The sequence below is a fragment of the Argentina anserina genome, chromosome 5 (assembly GCF_933775445.1).
Source record: "Argentina anserina chromosome 5, drPotAnse1.1, whole genome shotgun sequence".
Lineage (NCBI taxonomy): Eukaryota > Viridiplantae > Streptophyta > Magnoliopsida > Rosales > Rosaceae > Argentina > Argentina anserina.
This window is the reverse complement of record NC_065876.1, coordinates 27,258,067-27,278,331: the sequence shown is the minus strand read 5'-3', so window position 1 is coordinate 27,278,331 and position 20,265 is coordinate 27,258,067. Positions and strand designations below refer to the sequence as shown.

Genomic DNA, 20,265 nt, shown 5'->3' with positions numbered 1-20,265 from the left:
GTGAAGCACTAAAACTGTAATAACCCCATTTCTTCTCCCCCTCTCTCCGCACCCGCGCCTTTAGAGGCGAAATTTTTCTTCCGAATTGATCCGGATCCGGCCGACCCGACCCGACTTTTCCGGCTGACTCCGGTGGTTTCAGGCGACCGGGCCAACCCAGATCGCTTCGTCTCCTCCTTGCGCGCTTCCCTGTGGTGATGGATCGTGAAGTAGCATGCCGGTTTCCACGCATCGAAGCTCGGAAGTGGACCCGGAAACCCGACGGTAACCTGGTTGGGTTCTTCAATTTTCCGGCGAGCTCCAGTGAGTTTAGGCTTCACCACCGGTATCAAACTCCTTACCTCAACGTCTTGAACAACCCCTGCAAAGGTGTTGAGCTAAATTGAAGGGTAAGAACTCGAACCAAGAAATTTCAATTATAGGGTTCTTGATTTGGAATTTTTCGGAAATTCCGAAATTGGAGATTTTAAGCTTTGATTTAGACTATGTTGTGAACTAAGAAGTTGTTATGAATGTCATTTAGATTGTAGTGGTGAAATTTGGTGGTCATTGGTGGTAGCCGGAAAATGGTGGCGCGCGCGTGAACAGTAACATTGAACAGTGCTTATAAACAATGATATGAATAGTCTGTGAACAGTTTTTTATGAATAGTGTTCCGTAAAAAACAATGAAGCACAATACAGTGTTCTGTGAAAACATTGTTTGTGAACAGTGTTTTATGAACAACATTTAGCTGTAATGAAATCGTCACCTGATATTTTACGTATCGTTTTCTAAGCATTTTATCATGTTATTAGGTGACTGACGAAACGAGTGAGATAATCACTTTCGGTGTCGTAGAACTTGCACGCGGGACATAAGGTGAGTAAACCTCACAATGATCATCATGATCGAAGTAGTATTATAATTATTGAATTTAGTTTGAGTTGTCACCATAGTCGTTGCATCACTAGTTTATAAAAATTATTTTAAAAATATGTTTTGGTTTAAATTATGTGAACTTAATTGTCTACGGTTCATGGGTAAGTGAAACGGTATTTTAATAAATGATTTTAAAAAAGTTTTAGTGATTATGAACTATGGTGAATGTGAGTAAATCTCACTATGACGAGTCTACCCTTGGCGGTGACTCATATTTACGTTTTCTTAAAAAGATTGAACTATGACATGTATATAATATAGTGGGTTGTGTATGTGTATAAAATGGTAAATACGATACATATATATGGGTTGTTATATTATATACTTTTACGTTCTTATTTCCAAATGAATTATACTGTGGCAATTATAATTATTTTATTTAAGTAAGAGTCGATTTGTTGTAGTACAATAACAATCTCATGTTATTGTTATTGTAGGTGGTTTTAACATTGAGTTTTGTTAAAACGTTTTATGTCTTCGGACGTGTTTTTCTGTTTTCGGACCTGTCTTCGGACGTGTTGGCAGTAATCGGAACCGAGCCTTGGCCAGGTGTCGTTTACGATTCAGTTAGAGCTCTAGTTTGTCTGCCGATGTACTACATGAGGGGTAAAAGATGGGTTGTTTGGGTCTCATGTGTACCCATATTTTTTTGTGACATTGGGTACAGATGGGCTGCCCAGTGTCTGTCAGTGTACTGCATGATGGGTAACAGATGAGTACCTGGGTCTCATGAGTACCCATGTTTTACATGATTTTAGGTAACCATATGGGTTTCCCAGTGCCTTTCGGTGTACATCATGAGTGTTAACAGATGGGTTGCCTTAGTCTCATGAGTACCCATGTTTTTAAATGATTTTGGGTAACAAATTGGTTACCCAGTGTCACATGAGTACGTTTGTCTTCAAATGTTATTTGACATATTTATTTTGTATGTGATGTATGTTTACTGTTGGTTTACTCATACGGGTTGAAAAGCTTACCGGGTTTGTGTTTACAATTCGATACCGTAATAGATAGTTCTGCAAGTAGGGATTAGCAGATTCAGAGGACTTACTCTGAAGATTTCTTTCTTCTGTTTGTGGTGAGGATTTAGTGAATTTTACATTTCCATTGGTTATAATACTGAGGTATAAACTGGTTATGTATTATTCAAGTCGACTGAGTCATGCTGTGGACTCAGTTTCGATACAGTGTTATGATAAGATGATTTCAATATATTTGAGATTGTTTTAGAACTTTCATGACTTCGAATTCGAATTTTAACATTCGAATTTCGGGACTGTGACAGAAACCATCACTGTCTCACGTCTTCATACTCCATGTTTCTTTATTTCAATTATTTTTGTTATTCACAATATTAAACTTTTCTAATAGATTTTTTCTCCATCTAATTTTGTCTTTACAATAGATATTTTGGGAATAACTATTAATTTTAGGAATAACTATTAATTGGTGAAGTTATTGACACCAAACCTTTCCAATTATAGTAGTGGAGATTGGGCCAAAGTAAAAGTAGTAAATACAATCTTCTCTTGAACTCATATTGATCGCTTAAACCGGAAAGAAAATCAATGTCACGGATTGAATGCTCATGCGAAGATGAGTAATGTATATCACCATGAGTGCAAAGAGCTTAATGCTATTTCATTACAGAGGTCGCAGAAGAGTTTAGAAGCGATGATCCAGATATGGTTAATTATATGGATGATCTTCGGTCCGTAAAGTTGCAATAAATCTTGTACGTGTGATCAGATTACATGTCACCAGTGAGGTATGCAGAAAGAGATGAATCATTAATTTGTGTTTACAATCGAATTAGAAACCCACAAAATGAGTAACAGAAGGAAGAAATTAGGAAACTAGTCTAACCAGGAAGTTACAGATAGAACCACTTGGCCATAATATGCAAGCCAAGCATCAATGCAGCTTAAAGGGTCTTCTCTGCTCCCAGTAAACGGTGTAAACCCACCTTCCTGACTTGGGAGGGTTTTGTGGCACTCTTTCGAGAAAAGTACTTCCCAGCTACAGTTCATGAGGAATTAAAACTTGAGTTCCTTGATCTAGTACAAGGAGATATGACCGTCAGGGAGTATGAGGCCCGTTTTGCACAGTTGTATCGGTTTGTCAGGCCAATCAGAGTGACCTCATTGGCTCAGAAATTCCTACGGGGACTTAAGCAAAAGTACAAGACCATCATATGAACATTTTGTCTGTCTACCAAAGAGTTGATGTATGAGAGTGCCCTGAATTTGGAACAAGCGAATAAGACTCGAGGAGGAGATGTGGAAGTTAGGAATACTCGAGGAAAAGGGAAGGCAATCAGTTCAGGTAGCGGGTCTGCGAGACCGAAAGGTGGATCTTGAAAGAGGCCGATGACCTATTACCAGACTCCCCTATTCAATGGTGTAGGGGATAGTTCTACAGGTGTGGATTAGCTGAATTGGAGGGCTACTCTGAAGATTTCGAAGTTTATTATTTCTATTTGTGGTGAGGATTGTGAGGATTTTACATTTTCATTTGTTATAATGCTTGAATTATAAACTAATTTTGTAATAATCAAATCGACTGAGACGTATAATGAACTTAGTTACGATACGATGTGACTATAAGATGATTTCAATATTTTTGAGATTGTTTTAGAGTTTTTCATGACTTTGATTTTCGAGTTTATCACTTGAAATTTCAGAATTGCGACATATTGTCAAAACTAAAAACATGACTTCGTACTCTTATAACAATATTAATTATCAGTATCCACTATTCACTCAGAAATATTATATCCAAGAGCAGTACGAGCCAAGCTTCCAAGCAATTTGAGACATGAGACAGTAGATGGATCACCAGACACTACAAAAATGAAATGAAGTAATGCATTTAGCTCACCTTGACTACCTACACTCCTGGGGCTTTTTACTTTTGGTGTACTTGTCCTCTTAATTATGTTTTCATGGATCCTGATGCATTTAGCTCACCAGGTTCACACCTCAAACATGATTGTGCTTCTTCTTTTCCGTTTAAAAGTTCTTCCATTACGTACCAGTATTAACTTCATACTCGTCACGAATCACCTGCAATCTGAGGTAGTAGATGGGATAAGGCAAAAATCACGTCGTTGATGGGATAAGACAAGAATGCATTATATCTTAATAAGCAATATTAAACCCTTAAGAATCACTGCCACCACCAATTTAGCAAAATTAAGATTCATAGTGAATTAATAATAACACCGCAATTTCAACTACGAAAGTTGCTGCAAAGATAAGTTATACTACCTTGTTGTGATGCTTTGAAATATTCATTACACTTGGTGAATTGACCTAGTACCTCGAAGCAATGTTCACTCTAATTGAAGACCTCATTAGACTATCATCCGAGCTCATCACATAGGTCCAGAAAAAAACTTTTAAACCATCTGTTAGATAACTTGTGTGTTAGAAGGAACTACTAAAAGTCGGATTACAGTTTTTATTTAGAGTTTCTATTAGAGACACCCATATATCAACGAGAGTCCATGGATGTACTTATTTATAAAATTTGGAATAACTAATTCGACTTTCTTGTGTCCCACAGCCACGTGTAAAGTCCCTTATTCACCGGCCCTATATATATAAGATACCCCCCAAATTCTCAATTCAAAAAAATCCAAACGCAGATTCACAGTGAAGAACTGAAGAAGAAGAAGAAGAAGAAGACGACGACGGCGAGAGAGAAATGGAGGCCAAAACCCTAACCGCCGAAGCTCATCCATCCAGAAACGCAATCCGCTCGATCAAAGTCGCTCTTCTTCTCTCGCGGCTCAAACCTTCTTCCGCCGCCACCGACCACCGCGACGCTGCTACGGTACGGTTTTTGCTTCGCTGAATTCGCTTTCTCCGATTTAAGATCGGTTCTACTGTGATTGATGATCGGAGGTGATGATTTTGATTCAGGAGGAGGAGGAGGAGTTGAAGAGAGAGATCGGAGATCTGAAAATGGAGGTCTTGAGGGAGCAGCTGAGGAACAAGAGGATCAAGCTCTGTGGGGTGACGGAGATCCTTCTCGAAGCTGCTGTGATCTTCGCTCTTTCCGGTTTCTTGTTCGCGATTTTCGTCGGAAGTGGAGCTTCGCCGGAGTTCCGTTATTGAGGGATTCGGATGTCTCTGTGCGGTAAATGTAGATGTGTCAGTCTTTAACTGTTGAGATTTACTGCAGGAAGATAGCTCAGTTGATTATAGATTTTACTGAATGGTAATTGTAGCTTCTGGTTGTGAAAATTAAGATTTACTGTAGGAAGAGAGCTTTGGATTTTCTACTAGGATGTGTTGCTTAAGTGATCGAATAGGTTGGTCAGGATTTGGTACCTTGTTATGTAAAGTAGGGTGAAGTATTTTGCTCAAGTTGAAATGTGAAGACTGGTTTTCATTAGCTTGTGATTCAAAATTGGTTCCTGTTAAGTTTGATTTACAATTTACATTTTACGAAGATGAGTAGGGGGAGGTTCTTCTCCACATTTTTGCCACTTAGAATCGAAGTAAATGTTAAGTACAATCTTCTCTGCATTTGATATGACTTAAACCTGAAGGAAAATCATTGTCACCGATTGAATGCTCGTGCGAAGATGAGTACTGTATATCATCACCATGAGTACTGGAAGCTTAGTGTCATTTTTTAACAGAACTCGCTGAAGAGTTTAGAAGCGATGAACCAGTTTTCCAGATATGGTTATATGGATAATCAGTAAAATTGCACTCCCCATATAAGGGACTTATGTTGTGGTGTTATATATTATCTTCAAGAATTCTAGATTTGATATTGACAGAAGCTGCGCAAGTTCAGTATTTTTCCTCCAACTTGAACTATTGTCTTTGCCCGATTTGCTACTTCAAAGTGATCCGATCACACAAGCTTGATCTTGATCAGATTTAGTTCAATAAACAGAAATACAAAATAGAGGTACCAATTGTAATTCACCAGTTCTTCCTGCTGTGCTTCTTTCTTTCTTTCCATCTAATAGTTTTTCCATTACCAGTTTCAACTACATATTCTTCATTAGAGGCGAATTCTAAAAACCAATAAGAAAAATATATCATAAGGTGGAGTCATATAATCATGTGAATAGCAGTAAAAATTGTATTAATTTAAACATGTCTGCCATCTTATCACACACCGGCTTGTTGAGCTAAGCAGTTCAGAGAGTAAGTAACAAAGAGATTTCATCCCATTTGAGTGTACATGTATAAGTACAAGACCAAAATTTCGGTAAGAAAGGAAGTTATTAATAGACCCACCCGACCAGGATTGGCAAACCAAGCTTTTCAATGGCTGCAGCTCAAAAGGGTCTGCTCTGCTCCCAGAAAACCTATTTTCCTGATCCAAATTGCCAATTCATAGGGTGCTCGACAAAATGACTGAATGAATACAAGTACTGCTGCTCCCACTTGCCTCTTCAACGGCAAAGATTGGCCACCCAGTCGGTAGAACTAGAACCAAAATCAAGTATTGCTTGTAATAACCCGATTTTTTGGGGTCAATTTGTAAGGATTCATTGAAATTTATAAACTTAATAAATTTATTAAATCGCGTATTTTTCGCTTCATGACGATGTCAAATCGAAACGGAACTGCCTTCGGAAATCTAAATCGGAAAAAACGTTATGTTTTCGCACGCGGGAGTCGACTTTTACCCCGTTACTCGTCTACGAACACTTCCTTCATGAAAGTTGTAGAGCTCGTCGATACGATTTTGTGGACACATCACACGTTCTAATCAGACGTCGTACGTGAAAATTATTAGCGATGGAAGTTAGTTTCCGATTTTGGAAAAAGGTATAAAAGGGAATTAATTGGAGCTAGGGTTTCCAAAATTGGAAACCCTCACCCCGCAGTCCTCCTCTCTCTCTCTCTCTCTCTCTCTCTCTCTCTCTCTCTCCTCGACCCTCTCTCATTCTCTCTCTTTCCACCGGCGATCTCCCTCCACCGGTCGCCGTGCTCGACACCACCGGTGTCATTGGTACCGCACGGCCACGACGCGTCGACCAGTGGTAACGGCGACGCACCCCAAGCGGAGATCGAGCAACGCCGACGGATCACAGCCTCGGCTCCATCGATCTCGAAGTCATCGGCGTTGCAGGAGCTCGGAGGCACGTTGGCGAGCTCCCTCTCTTCCCCCTCGACGTGATTCCACCGGCGGTGAGGCTCGAATCGAGCTGCAACTCCGTCGATCCGAGACTTCACGGCGGTGATTGCGGCGGTTTCTGGCCGGTCCTAGACAAGGAGAAGGTATGGTTGTGATCTCCACCTCTTGCTCTTGATTTCTCATGTTGAATGTGTGTTGATTTGGTGGTTATAGTCGGAGGTGGTGGAGCGGCGCGTGAGCGCAAGTGGAGTGGTCCATGGGCGGGAGGAGGTCGTGAGGGATGAGGAGAGAAAATGGGTGAGATTTGGGTGGCAGTGCGCGAGCTACGCGGCGGTTTTGGAAGTGGCGTGTGGGCCCCAAGCGCTGCCACTGTGGGCGGCGCTTGAGCGCCATGCATGGCTGCCGGAGGTGGCGCGTGAACCCCACCCGCCGCCACATGCGGCTGCGCGTGAACAGTGATTTCAAACTTTATGTTTTTGTAAAAAGTAATTCTTGTACAGTAAAAATGTAAAAGTAATTTACGTACAGTAAATATAAAAGTAGTTCTGTACAGTAAATGTGAATGTAATTTCTAAAAGGTAAATCAGTGATTAGTATTTACTGGAATAGTAATACGTATCCAGTATGTACATGAAAAGTAATACGTATCCACAACGTCCGTGAACAGTATTACGTGAATGTGAACAGTAATTTTGTAAAAACCGGAAAATTGTTGAACAGTAAAACATTAAAATCGATTCGGCATTTGAGGTTTTACATAACGTTTTCTAATCACTTCTTATCCAATCTAGGTGATTGACAAAACAAGTAAAGGATTTACTTTCGGCATTGTGGAAATTACGCTCAAGAAAATAAGGTGAGTAAAATCTAACAGTGACGAATCTACCTTTAGCGGAGATTCATAATTACGCTTATTTTAAAAGATTGAATTATGATATGTATATGATATAGTGGGTTGTGTATGTGTATAATTGGTAAAATTGATACATATATATGGGTTGCTATATTATATACTATCGTAATTCCCGTTGTCAAATAAGTTTATTTATAGCATTGATATTTATTTTGTTTGAGCATGAGTCACTTGGTGTTTTTGTACAATATGTAATAACCCTAAATTTCAAACAATATTAGTTTGATTTGAATTCTATAAAATTTCGAATTTTAATTAGAATGAATGTGTTTGGTTGCGACGTTATTAAACGAGAAACGGAAACGTTCTCGGAACGTTTAAATTGAAAAACGTTACATTTCCGTAACGTTTATATCGACTTTTATTCTGTCGATCGTTTGCGAAAACTTCCTTCACGAAAGTTGTAGAACTCGTCAATACGAGTTCGTGGATATGTGACGCGTTCGAATCGGATGTCGTACGTAAAAGTTATTAATGACGGAAGTTAGTTTCCGATTTGGAAAAGGGTATAAAAGGAAAAATTGAAGGGTTAGGGTTTCCATTTTCGGAAACCCTCCACCCCGCCTCCCTTTTCCCTTTTCTCTCTCTCCCCTCGCGATTTTCTCCCTCCCCGAGCTCTCTCTCTCTCCCTCACTGTCCTCGCCGGCGATCTCCATCACCGTTCGGCCGTGGTCTCCACCGCCTAGCGCAGGAGCACCGCACGGCTCTTCTCTACAGACCCCGAGGTCGACGCATCTCCTCGCGATGTCGTGAACCTCCGCGCTCCAACCCGAGACCGCAAGCATCGCGCCACCATCGAGCACCACTTTGGCGACGCAAGGGCACGGGGGAGAGCTCCACGACGCCGATCCTCGCCCTTAGAGCCCTCCGCTATCGACCCAGGGGCACCCAAGTCCTCCCCGAGGAATCGAAGCTCCACCGACGATCCGAGCTTTTCCGACGTCAAATCGGAGGTTTTAGCTGCGATTATGGTATGATTTGTTGTAATTGATGGTTGGATTGTGATTGTTGATGAATTTTGGGATCGAATTGAGGAGATCGGAGGTGTGTGAGGAGGAGGGGATACCGCCGCCTAGAGGCGGCGCGTGGGTTAGTTTAGGAGGGGTCTGTGGTTGTGGGAAGGAAGAGGAGGAGGAGGAGAGATTGGGCGCGGCGGTGGCAAGCTACGCGCCGTTCCTGGGCTCGGCGCGTGTGCCCCACGCGCGGCCGCCGGAGGTGGTGCGTGTGCCCCACGCGCCGCCACGTGCGGCGGCGCGTGAACAGTGATTCCGAGAAGGGTATTTTGGTAATTTACTTAAGTACGGTAAATGTAAATTTTATTTACGTACGGTAAATGTAATTAAATTTTACGTACGGTAAATGTAAAAATAAATTACTTTCAGTAAATGTAAAAAGTATTTTGTAAAAGGGTAATTTAGTAAATTTTATTTACTGAGATTGTATTTACATTTAAACAGTACGTATACGTACATAAATACGTATATAGTATTTATACGTACAGAAATACGTATATAGTATTTATACGTACAGAAATACGTATTAATTGTATATTTGTACAGTAACCGTGAATAGTAACAGTGAACAGTAACACTGAACAGTACCTTCGTAAAAACCGAAAATTGCTAAACAGTAACCGATTATTACTGTTTCGGCATTTAAAGGTTTACGAAACGATTCTAAATTCTTTTCTTATCTTTTCAAGGTGATCGTTAAATCGAGGAAAGGAATTATCTTCGGGAATTGTGAAATTACGCTCAAGTCAATAAGGTGAGTAAAATCTCACATATTTATGAATCCACCTTTGCGGTGATTTTAAGATTTTTGCAAGAGTTTTAAATATTGAAATACGACATGTATACAATATAGTGGATTATATATATATATTGTATAAATGGTAATAAGTACATATATATATGATTTGCTATAATATATACTGTTATGAATTCATTTGAAATATGTCATTTCGATGACGAGCATGTGATTTTGATAGGGAGCATGTTAAACGTTTTGTCTTCGGACTTGTTTATAAATTATGACATGTATAGGATATAGTGGATTATATATATGTATTGTATAAATGGTAAATAAATACATATATATATATATATATAGTTTGCTATATAATATACTGTTATGATTTTATCGCGATGATGTCATATTGATGACAAGATTTTATCGAGCATGTGATTTGTTTGTACAATATGATGTGAGATTATTGTACGTGATTTAACATTGAGATTGTTAAAATGTGGATTTGTCTTCGGACGTGATTGGTACAATATGATGTGAGATTATTGTACGTGTTTGGCAAGTCGGAACCTAGCCTTTGGCCGGGCGAAAGTTACGATACAGTTAGAGCTCTAGTCTGTCTGCCTTAGTACTGCATGTGAGGTAACGGGTGGTTATCTGCTCATAGGTACTCAGATTGTTTTGGATGTTGGGTAGCGGGTGGCTACCCAATATCGGCGGTGTATTACGAGAGGGGTAACAGATGTGTACCAACGTTCTTGGTACCCGTATTATAAATGCATTTGGGTAACCAGAAGGGTTACTTAAATTCTCATGAGAGCTTCTTTTCATATTTCTTTGGGACAACCAGATGGGCCGTCCATTGACTCATGAGTGCATTTATATTTGCTTGATTTGTGGATTTTCGTATATGCATTAATATGTGAGTTTTATTTTCATTTTACTCATACGAGCTGTAAAGCTTACCGGGTTTGTGTTTACAATCCCGGTGCACCAATCCGATGGTGTAGGGAATAACTCTGCAGGTGCTGATTAGTGGAGATTGAGCGACGACTCCGGAGGTTCGAAGTCGTTCGTATCCTACTTGTGGTGAGGTTTTAGCGTGGATTTGTGTGTGAGAATTGGTGTGATTTTATTTGTGAGATTTGTGAGTGATTTGTGAGGATTATTACATTTCCATTTTATGTATGGATTATAAATTTGGGTTGTAATAATTGGTTTGTCTGAGTTGTATTGAGAACTCAGAATTGATCCGCTGTGACACTTTAATGATTTCGATTTTATTGAGATTATTTTGTGTTTAACGACTTTAGAATTTTGAGTTTTTAAGCTCAAAATTTTGGGGTCGTTACACAATAACATGTGAGGATTGTTTTGTACGTGGTTTTAACTTGAGTTATGTTAAAACATGTTCTGTCTTCATATGGGTTGCCCAATGCCCAGCAGCGTACTGCATGAGGGGTAACAGATGAGTACCTGGGTCTCATGAGTACCTGGGTCTCATGAGTACCCGTATTATAAATGTAATTGGGTAAACAGATGGGTTGCCCGATTTCTCATGAGCACTTATATTTTCAGATATTAATGGACAACCAGATGAGTCGTCCTCTGACTCATGAGTACATTTATAATTGAATGTTTTCAGTATTTACTCTTATATTACTATGCATGATATATTGTCATTTTACTCATACGAGCTGCAAAGCTTACCGGGTTTGTGTTTTCAATCCCGGTGCACCTATTCGATGGTGTAGGGGATAGTCCTACAAGTGTGGATTAGCAGAATTTGAGGACTACTCTGAAGACTTTGAAGTTTATTTATTTTATTTTGTGGTGAGGATTGAAAGGATTTTTACATTCCATTGATATAATGCTTGAATTATAATTTGGTTTTGTAATAATAAATTCGACTGAGATGTTTTATGAACTCAGCAATGATACACTGTGACGATAAAATGATTTCGATTTATTGAGATTGTTTTAAAGTTTTTCACGGTTTCGATTTCGAGTTTCATACTTGAAATTTCAGGATCGTGACACTGCTACAGTCAATCAATACTTCCTGGATTTTACACTCCTTCTACTAACCGCATCAAAAATTTCATTTGTACCAAATGCTGGACAATGTAGTTATTAAATTTGAGGTTTCAAATCATAAGCTGCTTAACATAATTTTGTGGAGCTGATTATAGGGAAAATTATGATTAAAAGTTCGGACTGGTAAAAAGTATAACTACGAATCACTCCACTAAATGGAATTGAACCCTTATTACCTTGTCGAATTAGGCATGTCGTACTTCAGATTAGGACACTATTCAAAAATTATAACGGCCCTTTGGAAAAATTATTATTAAAATGGCTTTTCCTTATCTGCCAGGATTAGCCAGTTGTTCTTATCATAAAATCTAATTTTCCTTAATCTGTTAGGTAATAACCAGCGCCTATATTTATCCCTCAAGATCAGCTCTCCTTCTGCAATTTCGAAAGAACAGACACACCCTAAGGTTTGAAACTTCCGTATTCTTCGTCTTTCATTCCATCATCTCCCTTCTCATTCCAATGGCTTTCACAACTCTTGATGAATTAGACGTGGGTGTCGTGAAGACATTCCAACCCAGCGAGGCCGTGTTAGTCGGCTTTTATCTATACCACAAGTTATTCACGGACTCAAACTCAAGCAATCACATTCAGGCCTTCCCTGAAATATGCATATATGGCGAAACAGGGTTACCACCTTGGGAGATATGGAGACTGTATCAGCATGCCAAGTTTCCTCACCAAGAGTTTATCTACTTCTTCTCCCATGCTCAGAAGGTGAACCCTAACAAGATACGTAAGTCCCGCAAAGTTGGCTCCGATGGCGGCACTTGGAGCGAGACGGAAACCGCGAAGCCGGTGTATGTTTCTGGGATTGAAGAAGAGTATGGGAAAGTGAGGAAATTCAGATACGAGGCGAAGGACACTGCGTTTGAGCACCATGGTGCTTGGTTAATGGATGAATATACCATCAACCGAGCACCGGACTTGGCATTGTGCCGTCTCAAGGTGAATGATAAAGGAGGAGAAAGAGGAAGAAAGAATAAGAGGAAGTTTGTTGCAGATGAGAATGGTGAGAGTTTGAAAAGCAAAGGGTCTTCCAATCGCCGGAAACTAGAACCGAGAAGATCATCGGAGCAAGTGTGTGAAGAAAGCACTGCCTCCTTTACTACTAGTGCTACTTCTCAGCCAGTGCTTTCTCCCTATCATTCTCATGAAGATGAGAGCAATTACAACCAACATGATAATGTAAAGTTCCCTCCCACTGCCATGTTCGACGAGAATGTCAAGTTGAATGAAGCTCAGCTGATGGCTTCTGGAGTTCAAGTAGCAACTAGTGAGCAACAAGAATATAAACAAGAGCAACAACAAGATCAAGCCTCTAGCTCTAACCCTCATGAGCAGCAGCTTCTTGATGATATCGATTTCGATCTGATGAGGGCCATCGACTTTGAAATTCCACTCGACGAACTCAGTGGATACTTTACCAATGATGAAGATCAGCTGAGCTCTCTGCCGTGGTAGAAATAGTAGAATAGTGATGATTAGTTTTCTGACATATTGTAGTTGTGTTTTTTTAAGTAAATGTGGGATTCTTTTGTTATGAAGCCATTTCTATGGTGGAACCTAGCTCTCCCTCTATTGTAATCAGATGTACGGTTTAGATTGTACATGCAACTGCAGCTTTCTAAGGTTTATAAGATGTACAAAAGCATGAAACCAGTATTGTATCATGCTCATATTGAGTCCAATCAGAGAAAAAGGATCATTTTTTTTGAAACTATATAAACTGTCATGTCTTTTTATCTGCAATGTAGCAATCATATTTTCAATGAACTTCTTGACCTTCTATTTGCCGTGATCACATAGATAGGTGAAAAATCACTTTCAGTACTACGTACGCCTCTATACGTGCAAAGAGTGATTGGTTACAGACAAAAGAGTTTCAAATCGATGATAATGCGCTATATCAGTACAGTTGCGCTAATCCTATGTACACACATACTCGAGGAATATGTCCACCAAATCCTGTACAACATCAGATTGCATGCTGGCTATCTGTGTGAGGCAGTTCCCGACCTGAAACAAAACAAAGTAGGATAACTGCATTGAGGGTTTGATTTGGTATATGTTACCGTATAGATGTACTCTATATTTTCTCAAAGACTATACTTAACCTAAATTGAGTCTAAACTGAGATATAAAGACCAATCGAACCAATTCAATACCATATTGCAACTGAAGGAATACAGATATTTATAAATTGAAAATAAAGTGGGAGATCTTAATGCAGAACTGGTCATATTTTGATGATAAAGTGAAATTATGTAGAGTATCATTGGTTGACATTAAAATACCTTAATCGAATGCATATGGATCATCAGCATATGGATTCAGAGATCCTTCTGAAAACAGGTCACCAATGTTTGAAGGACGTGGTTGATTCTCTCCCTTGGATCCCTGCAAACAATTATAACATATTGCTAGTTCAGTATTTGCACAATCAAAAATGGGTGCTGCATTATATCATTCAAGGCATGCATCCAGATAGCAAATAATTCCATACAGTAATCTTTCGATTTAAAAATTGTGTTCCAAATAACCAACTTTTCTATGTTTCAGCTACATGGTACCGATTTCCATCATTTGATCGAGGAAACCAAATGCAGAATCTTTGGAATGTCATTCTAAAAGCATGACAATTCTTATATCAATGTTATCAGTATCAACTATTCACTCTGATATATTATAAACAAGAGCAATACGAGCCTAGCTTATAAGTGATTTGAGACATGAGACAGTAGATGGATCACGAGATACTACAAAACTGAAATGAAGTAATGCATTTAACTTACCTTGACTACACTCCTGGGGCTTTTTACTTTTGGTGTATTTGTCCTCTTATGTTTTCTTGGATCCTGATGTTATACAGACATTAACCTTAAGTATTGGGGTAATGAGATGTAAGTAGAGATTGAGTAAATAGCTCCACAGAAGTCACCAGGTTCATACCTCATACATGACTGTGCTTCTTGTTTTCCGTTTAATAGTTCTTCCATTACCAGTTTCAACTTCATATTCGTCACGAATTACCTACAATGGATAAGGCAAAAATCATGCACTGATGGGATAAGGCAAGAAGTAATCATATCTTAATAAGTAACATTAAGCCCTTAAGAATTATTGCCACTACCAATTTAGCAAGAGACTAATAATAAATTTTATAATAATAATCCAATTTCAACTACAGAAGTTGCTACAAAGCTATTTTATACTACCTTGTTGTGATGCTTTGAAATATTCATCACACTTGGTGAATTCATATTCTCTGAAGCTTTCTTCAACAGTGTTGACACTGGTGTATGTGTTGCTCCCACTAAAGGCGAATCCTACAAACCAAATAGAATGAAATATCATAAGGTGGAGACTGGAGAGTCATATTATCATGTGAAAAAGGACGAAGCGTGAAATAAAATAACAGGATTTGCAGAGTATCGTGCCACCTTCTTGTCATGCTCCTGTCTTCTTAAAGAACGCTGACCTCTCCTTCTAACAGGGTTTCTCCTCGATGAAATCGAGTATTCCTGACAAAGGATGAACTCAACATATTGATAGAAACTCCAGAGTCCAGACTATTATCAGATAATGAAATTTCATACTTCAATCACTCTCCCAAAAATTAAATCTTTCAAATATATGCTCTCCCACTGCATAAACCCATGCCTCTTTGTAAGCACATTCTTATTACAGGTTCACTCTACTCAATCATGCATATCTAATAAAACTGAACCAAAGTTGCGTATGTCCCTATTATTTTACGAATACAGACTTCAAAACTTAAATCGTAAGTATCTATACCATATATTAGTATAGCATGATTTTCATCACTGCATTCAGATGTTAATGAAAATATTAACAATCTGGTGTTGGGCTGAGAGAGAGAGAGAGAGAGAGAGAGAGATGCATCTATCTTAAAGCCAACCTTCTTTGAATTCAATTCTTGCTCCTCCTCTGGGTTATCGCTCATAACTTTCCACTGCAGTTGCAGTAATGCCCTCTGCTTTTCCTCCTGCGATGATGAGAATATATAAGAGAATGTACCCCAAAAAAAAGGTCAGAAGATAGAACATAGGAAAGATATGTACTTTAGTCTTTTGAAGATCCAAGTCCTCCTGAAGTTTCTTAATTTCATCTTCATGCTGAAGCCTCAATGCTCTTAGTTGGGCTTCATGTTCATTCCTCATTAATGTTACTTTCTATAACAAAAATAATCCGATTAGTAACTTAGACATGTTAGACCCAACTTAGTTTGAGCTTAAAACTATGTTAAGTTACAAACCTCTCTCAACTCATTTTCAGCTTGAAGTTGGATCTGCTTTAGCTCTTCACTGTGTTTAGCTTTTAGACTTCGCTCCTTGTCATCATGTTCGTGCTGAAGATTACTGACCTGCATATATGAAAGTCAATAAATATTAATCTAACCCAAATATGGCAAGCTAATTGGTGTAGTTAACATAGTGAAGAGTGTAATAGATATGCCTCATGAAAGGAGCAACCTCCCAGATCAAAAGTGAGCTATTTTGAACAGAGCCAAGGGTAAAAGTTATAAGAATTCTTTGAAAAGAGTTGGAGAGTCACTAAAACATTGCAGGTAGGCTATTTAGCAGAATTATTAGCATGCAAACAGACTCGATGGAGTACTAAGGGATTTTTTCTGTTTGTTTTTCTTGTCAACTTATAATTTGCAAATACTATAGACTAATAGTGAATGCTGAGGACTGAAAAAACAAAATTTAATGTTGAATCTAACATATAACAAATAATTAGTCCTCTACTGAATGTATATGTCTGATAATGTCAGAGAATGTGTAGGAAAAAGTAAACAAAATAAACCAAATTGTAATATCAAACATATATTTTCGACAAAATTCATTATCAGTTTTATACTAATAAAATGCACCACTTTCCCTCGCATACCAGTGCAGCATGTTCCTCCTGAATACGTATCAAGTGCTGCCTAGATTCTTCTTTGCATTCTTCAAGCTTTTTCTCGCATTCTATCTCCCTTTCTCGAACAAGATTTTCTGCCTGAAGTTTCAATTAAACGAATATCAAATCAAGAACACGTTTCAGCTGTAACTTATTCCAGGACATAATAAAATGGAGCAAACCTTTTGCTTTTCCATGTTAATGATCTCCAGCTTCTCGACCTCATACTTCCTCCGGATGTCATTAATTGCCTAAGTAAATTTGTCCTAACGTCAATTCAAACATAGTTAAACTGTATGGTGCAGATGTTTAGATCATAAGAGACCACACCTGATCATTCCTCTGTGATATGTCCTTCAAATGCCTTGAAAGTTCTAGTTGTTTACTCTCAAGCATGAGGTCATATTGCTTCTTATCTTCCACAAGTCTAGTTTCTGCAGCAGTCAGAGATGCACGGTTCTGCAACAAAATACAGAACTGTAAGTACATATGATATGGTTTTACAAACATCTCATATTTATATTTAATTGCGAACACCTCTGTGATCTGTTCCTCCAGATTCTTCTCTAGTTCCTTATATTGCACAATAAGTTGCTCCTTCTCCTCTAGTGTGCTATGAAGCTGGCTGACTTGTTTATTCATTAAATCTACATGCTGCTCATGTGTTTCACCATCTTTAAGTAATCCATCTATTTGCTCCTCTTTCTTCTGTATCTCTACTTGTAGTTTCTCTGTATTGCCTTTGTTCTCAGTTTCTAGTGCTGAGAGTTTGATCAGCAAATCTTGCTGCAGAATAGACAAAAACAAGTTTATAATGGCAAACATACATCTCATAATATAAAATGTCTGTTGAAATTTGCAAACCATTTTATTCTCAGAGGATCTTGAACTTTCTGACAGATAATCAATCTGCAGTTCTAATTCAGACACCAACTTCTCTGTTTCAATCTTCTTGGAGATCAGAATTTCAGTTTCAAACTCCAATTTCTGTATCCTCTCTCTAGCTGTACGGCTTTCCTCTGTAAGTTGTTCCATGATAGCCTCCTGAACTTTCTGAAGTTCCATGACCCTATTGTTCAACTCTTGATTCACCATTTTTATAGCATCTTTTTCTGATGTTAAGTTCAAGAACCTGTTGTGCAGTTGATCATACTGTCTCTGAGCAAGCTTGGCAGAAAGGTCTCTCTCCTGATTTACTAACTGGAAGCAAGCCTCATAGAGAGAGTTTAGCTTATCGAACTTTTCTACAAAGATCAAACTTTGTCTATCCAGTTCAGTCAAACGTGCAGTCAACAGATGAACAAAACCTTCGAGGTTCTTTATCTCAAGGACCGATACATCTAGTTTCTTAACAAGAGTATCCTTGCTCAAATGAAGATTATGCTTTTCTGTTTCCAAGTTTTCCTGTGCAGCTTTCAAACGTCTGATTTCATCCTCTTTTAACTTTAACTCAAGATGCACCTCACCCAATTTTGTGTTCAAACTCTCTGTAGCCAACCTATTAGTTGCTAGAGTTTCTTCAAAGTTCTTAATCATATTATCTGCAAGGAAATGACAGATGACTGCCATTATGATGGAAGTCCAAGAAATGTGGAACAAAAAGTTTATGAAAAGTGCATATTTTTTTCTCATTGACTGCAAAATGGATGTTAGCCATCCAAGTGCATGCATTAAAATTACTCCTTTAACTTTTTAACTTTTCTATTGTATGGAAAGATGCATACACTTAATTAGAGAGTACTAATTTGACTATTTAACATGAAAACTGTTATAGCATAAAAAGTTTGGCTCAAGTGAACAAAATTTCATCTATGACAAAGTTTTAGGAAAGCTGGCTAATGCAGTTATATTAAGCATACACCTCAATATAATTCAGGGTTCAGAATACTGATAGAATAGGCTGATTTGAACCTATGTTCAAAAATATTAAGCATACATCTCAACATGTTTCCTTACCCTTAGGAGTTCGATTGTTGGAGTTACAATAGTAATGCTATGACGAGAAAGGTGCAGCCTAATACATGCGCATGTACCACACTTACACCATCTTTGAGGCAGGATGTGAATTTATACAATAGATTTAAAATATCTGATGCATGAGCTCTAATCATCTTCCAAACAACTCATCAAAGAATAAATTGGGGCCAAGTAATGTTCCCTGGTTATGCATCTACAATTTCTTAGTTCCTGTTTTTCTTTTGATGGCCATATATACAGTCGCTCCAGAATTTCATCTTACAATTTCATTAAATTACAACTAAAGTCAGAGCGCACAAGACAGTTACCTTTTTCCTCTATGAGGTTTGCAGTTCTGCACTGTTCATTTCTGTAAAGTTTATCGGTCTCCTCTTTCTCGAGTCTGTGTTCCTGCAGCTCTTTTTCACCTACAATCAGGATTCAAAAACATCACAGAATGGTAAATGCACCTTTATCAAGTTATAAACTACACCTTCAAACATTCTTCAGTTTAAATCTCCTCTCAGAAAACCAAATTATAGGAAAATAACTTACGGTTCCTTATAGTCTCCTCTGATGACTCTAGCTTTATAGTCAGATCATTCATTTGTTGACTCAAACCATCAAGAGCTATTGAACTCGCAGAGAGCTTGCCTTCCAAGAACTCCCTATCTTTCTCAGCTGTAAGAGCAAACTAAATATCAATACCACTGCGATCTAATGCAAAATTTGAAAGGCCAAACAACACAGAATACTACTCACCATCCTGAACTTGACTAGCTAAAAGCTGCAAAGTTTCTGTGAGCTGATCACACAATGTTTTAGTCGACGAAAACTTAGACTCTAATCCCTTCCACAGCTTCTCATCTTCCTTCTGCTTCACTTTAAACTTGGCATTTTCATTAAAAGCATTCTGCAATTTTTCCTCTAATACTCGGATGTGGTCCATCGATTTTTTCAGCTTAGTGTTCTGCATTTATCGGTACAATTACTCGCTTAGATACCTATGAATTTCAACTATGAGAATACAAAACATCTAAATCAAGATGAAATTGAACCAAACCCTAACAAATCAAAGCTACCGCGTGAAATTCACGCTCGCAAATTCACAAGCACAGGCTCGTCGTAGAGAGAGAGAGAGAGAGAGAGAGAGAGAGAGAGAAATTACCGCCATTTCCAGATCTGTTTTCACAGAAGCTTGTTCCTTCACTAATTTCTCTGCAAAAACGAAGAGATCGAACACCGAAATCGTCACGGAAATTCAAAATTACCGATGAAATCAACTACGAAACTGAAAAATTCCGACTGATTCGAACCTGCGGTGAGCTTCAGGTTCGCGAAGCTTCCCGACGAGGTCGACTCCGGCGGCCGCGAAGAGTAGGCGGCGAAGGTCTTCGGCGGTGCTCCCGAGGCCGATTTCGAGAGGGACTTGAACTGATCCAAGCTCCTCATGCTCGGAAACCCTAGCTTCTGCATCCTTCGAGCTCCGATTGATTGCTACAGCGTAAACCCTAGAAATCGCTCGCTTTCTCTCTCTCTCTCTCTCTCTTTGGTGCTCGGAGAGCGTTTTAGTGTGATGAAGTTGG

At 38.7% G+C, this 20,265-nt stretch overlaps 2 protein-coding genes across 2 annotated transcripts; one reads left to right on the top strand and one right to left on the bottom strand.

Moving 5' to 3' along the window:
* The first annotated feature begins 12,256 nt into the window (after positions 1 to 12,256).
* Positions 12,257 to 13,258, top strand: LOC126795868 (uncharacterized). The gene has a single exon (XM_050522601.1). The coding sequence runs from the start codon at positions 12,257 to 12,259 to the stop codon at positions 13,256 to 13,258; it is 1,002 nt and encodes a 333-aa protein (XP_050378558.1).
* Positions 13,259 to 13,662: 404 nt separating this feature from the next.
* On the bottom strand, positions 13,663 to 20,211 carry LOC126794445 (synaptonemal complex protein 2-like). The gene is made up of 19 exons (XM_050521163.1): positions 19,996 to 20,211; positions 19,848 to 19,897; positions 19,442 to 19,649; positions 19,235 to 19,360; positions 19,009 to 19,107; positions 17,588 to 18,264; positions 17,261 to 17,509; positions 17,054 to 17,182; positions 16,906 to 16,974; positions 16,712 to 16,822; positions 16,074 to 16,181; positions 15,880 to 15,990; positions 15,717 to 15,803; positions 15,238 to 15,318; positions 15,013 to 15,123; positions 14,747 to 14,827; positions 14,590 to 14,652; positions 14,092 to 14,194; positions 13,663 to 13,813 (listed from the first exon to the last, which is right to left on the bottom strand). The coding sequence occupies exons 1-18, from the start codon at positions 20,153 to 20,155 to the stop codon at positions 14,093 to 14,095; spliced, it is 2,622 nt and encodes an 873-aa protein (XP_050377120.1). The 5' UTR covers positions 20,156 to 20,211; the 3' UTR covers positions 13,663 to 13,813; position 14,092.
* Between the last annotated feature and the right edge of the window lie 54 nt (positions 20,212 to 20,265).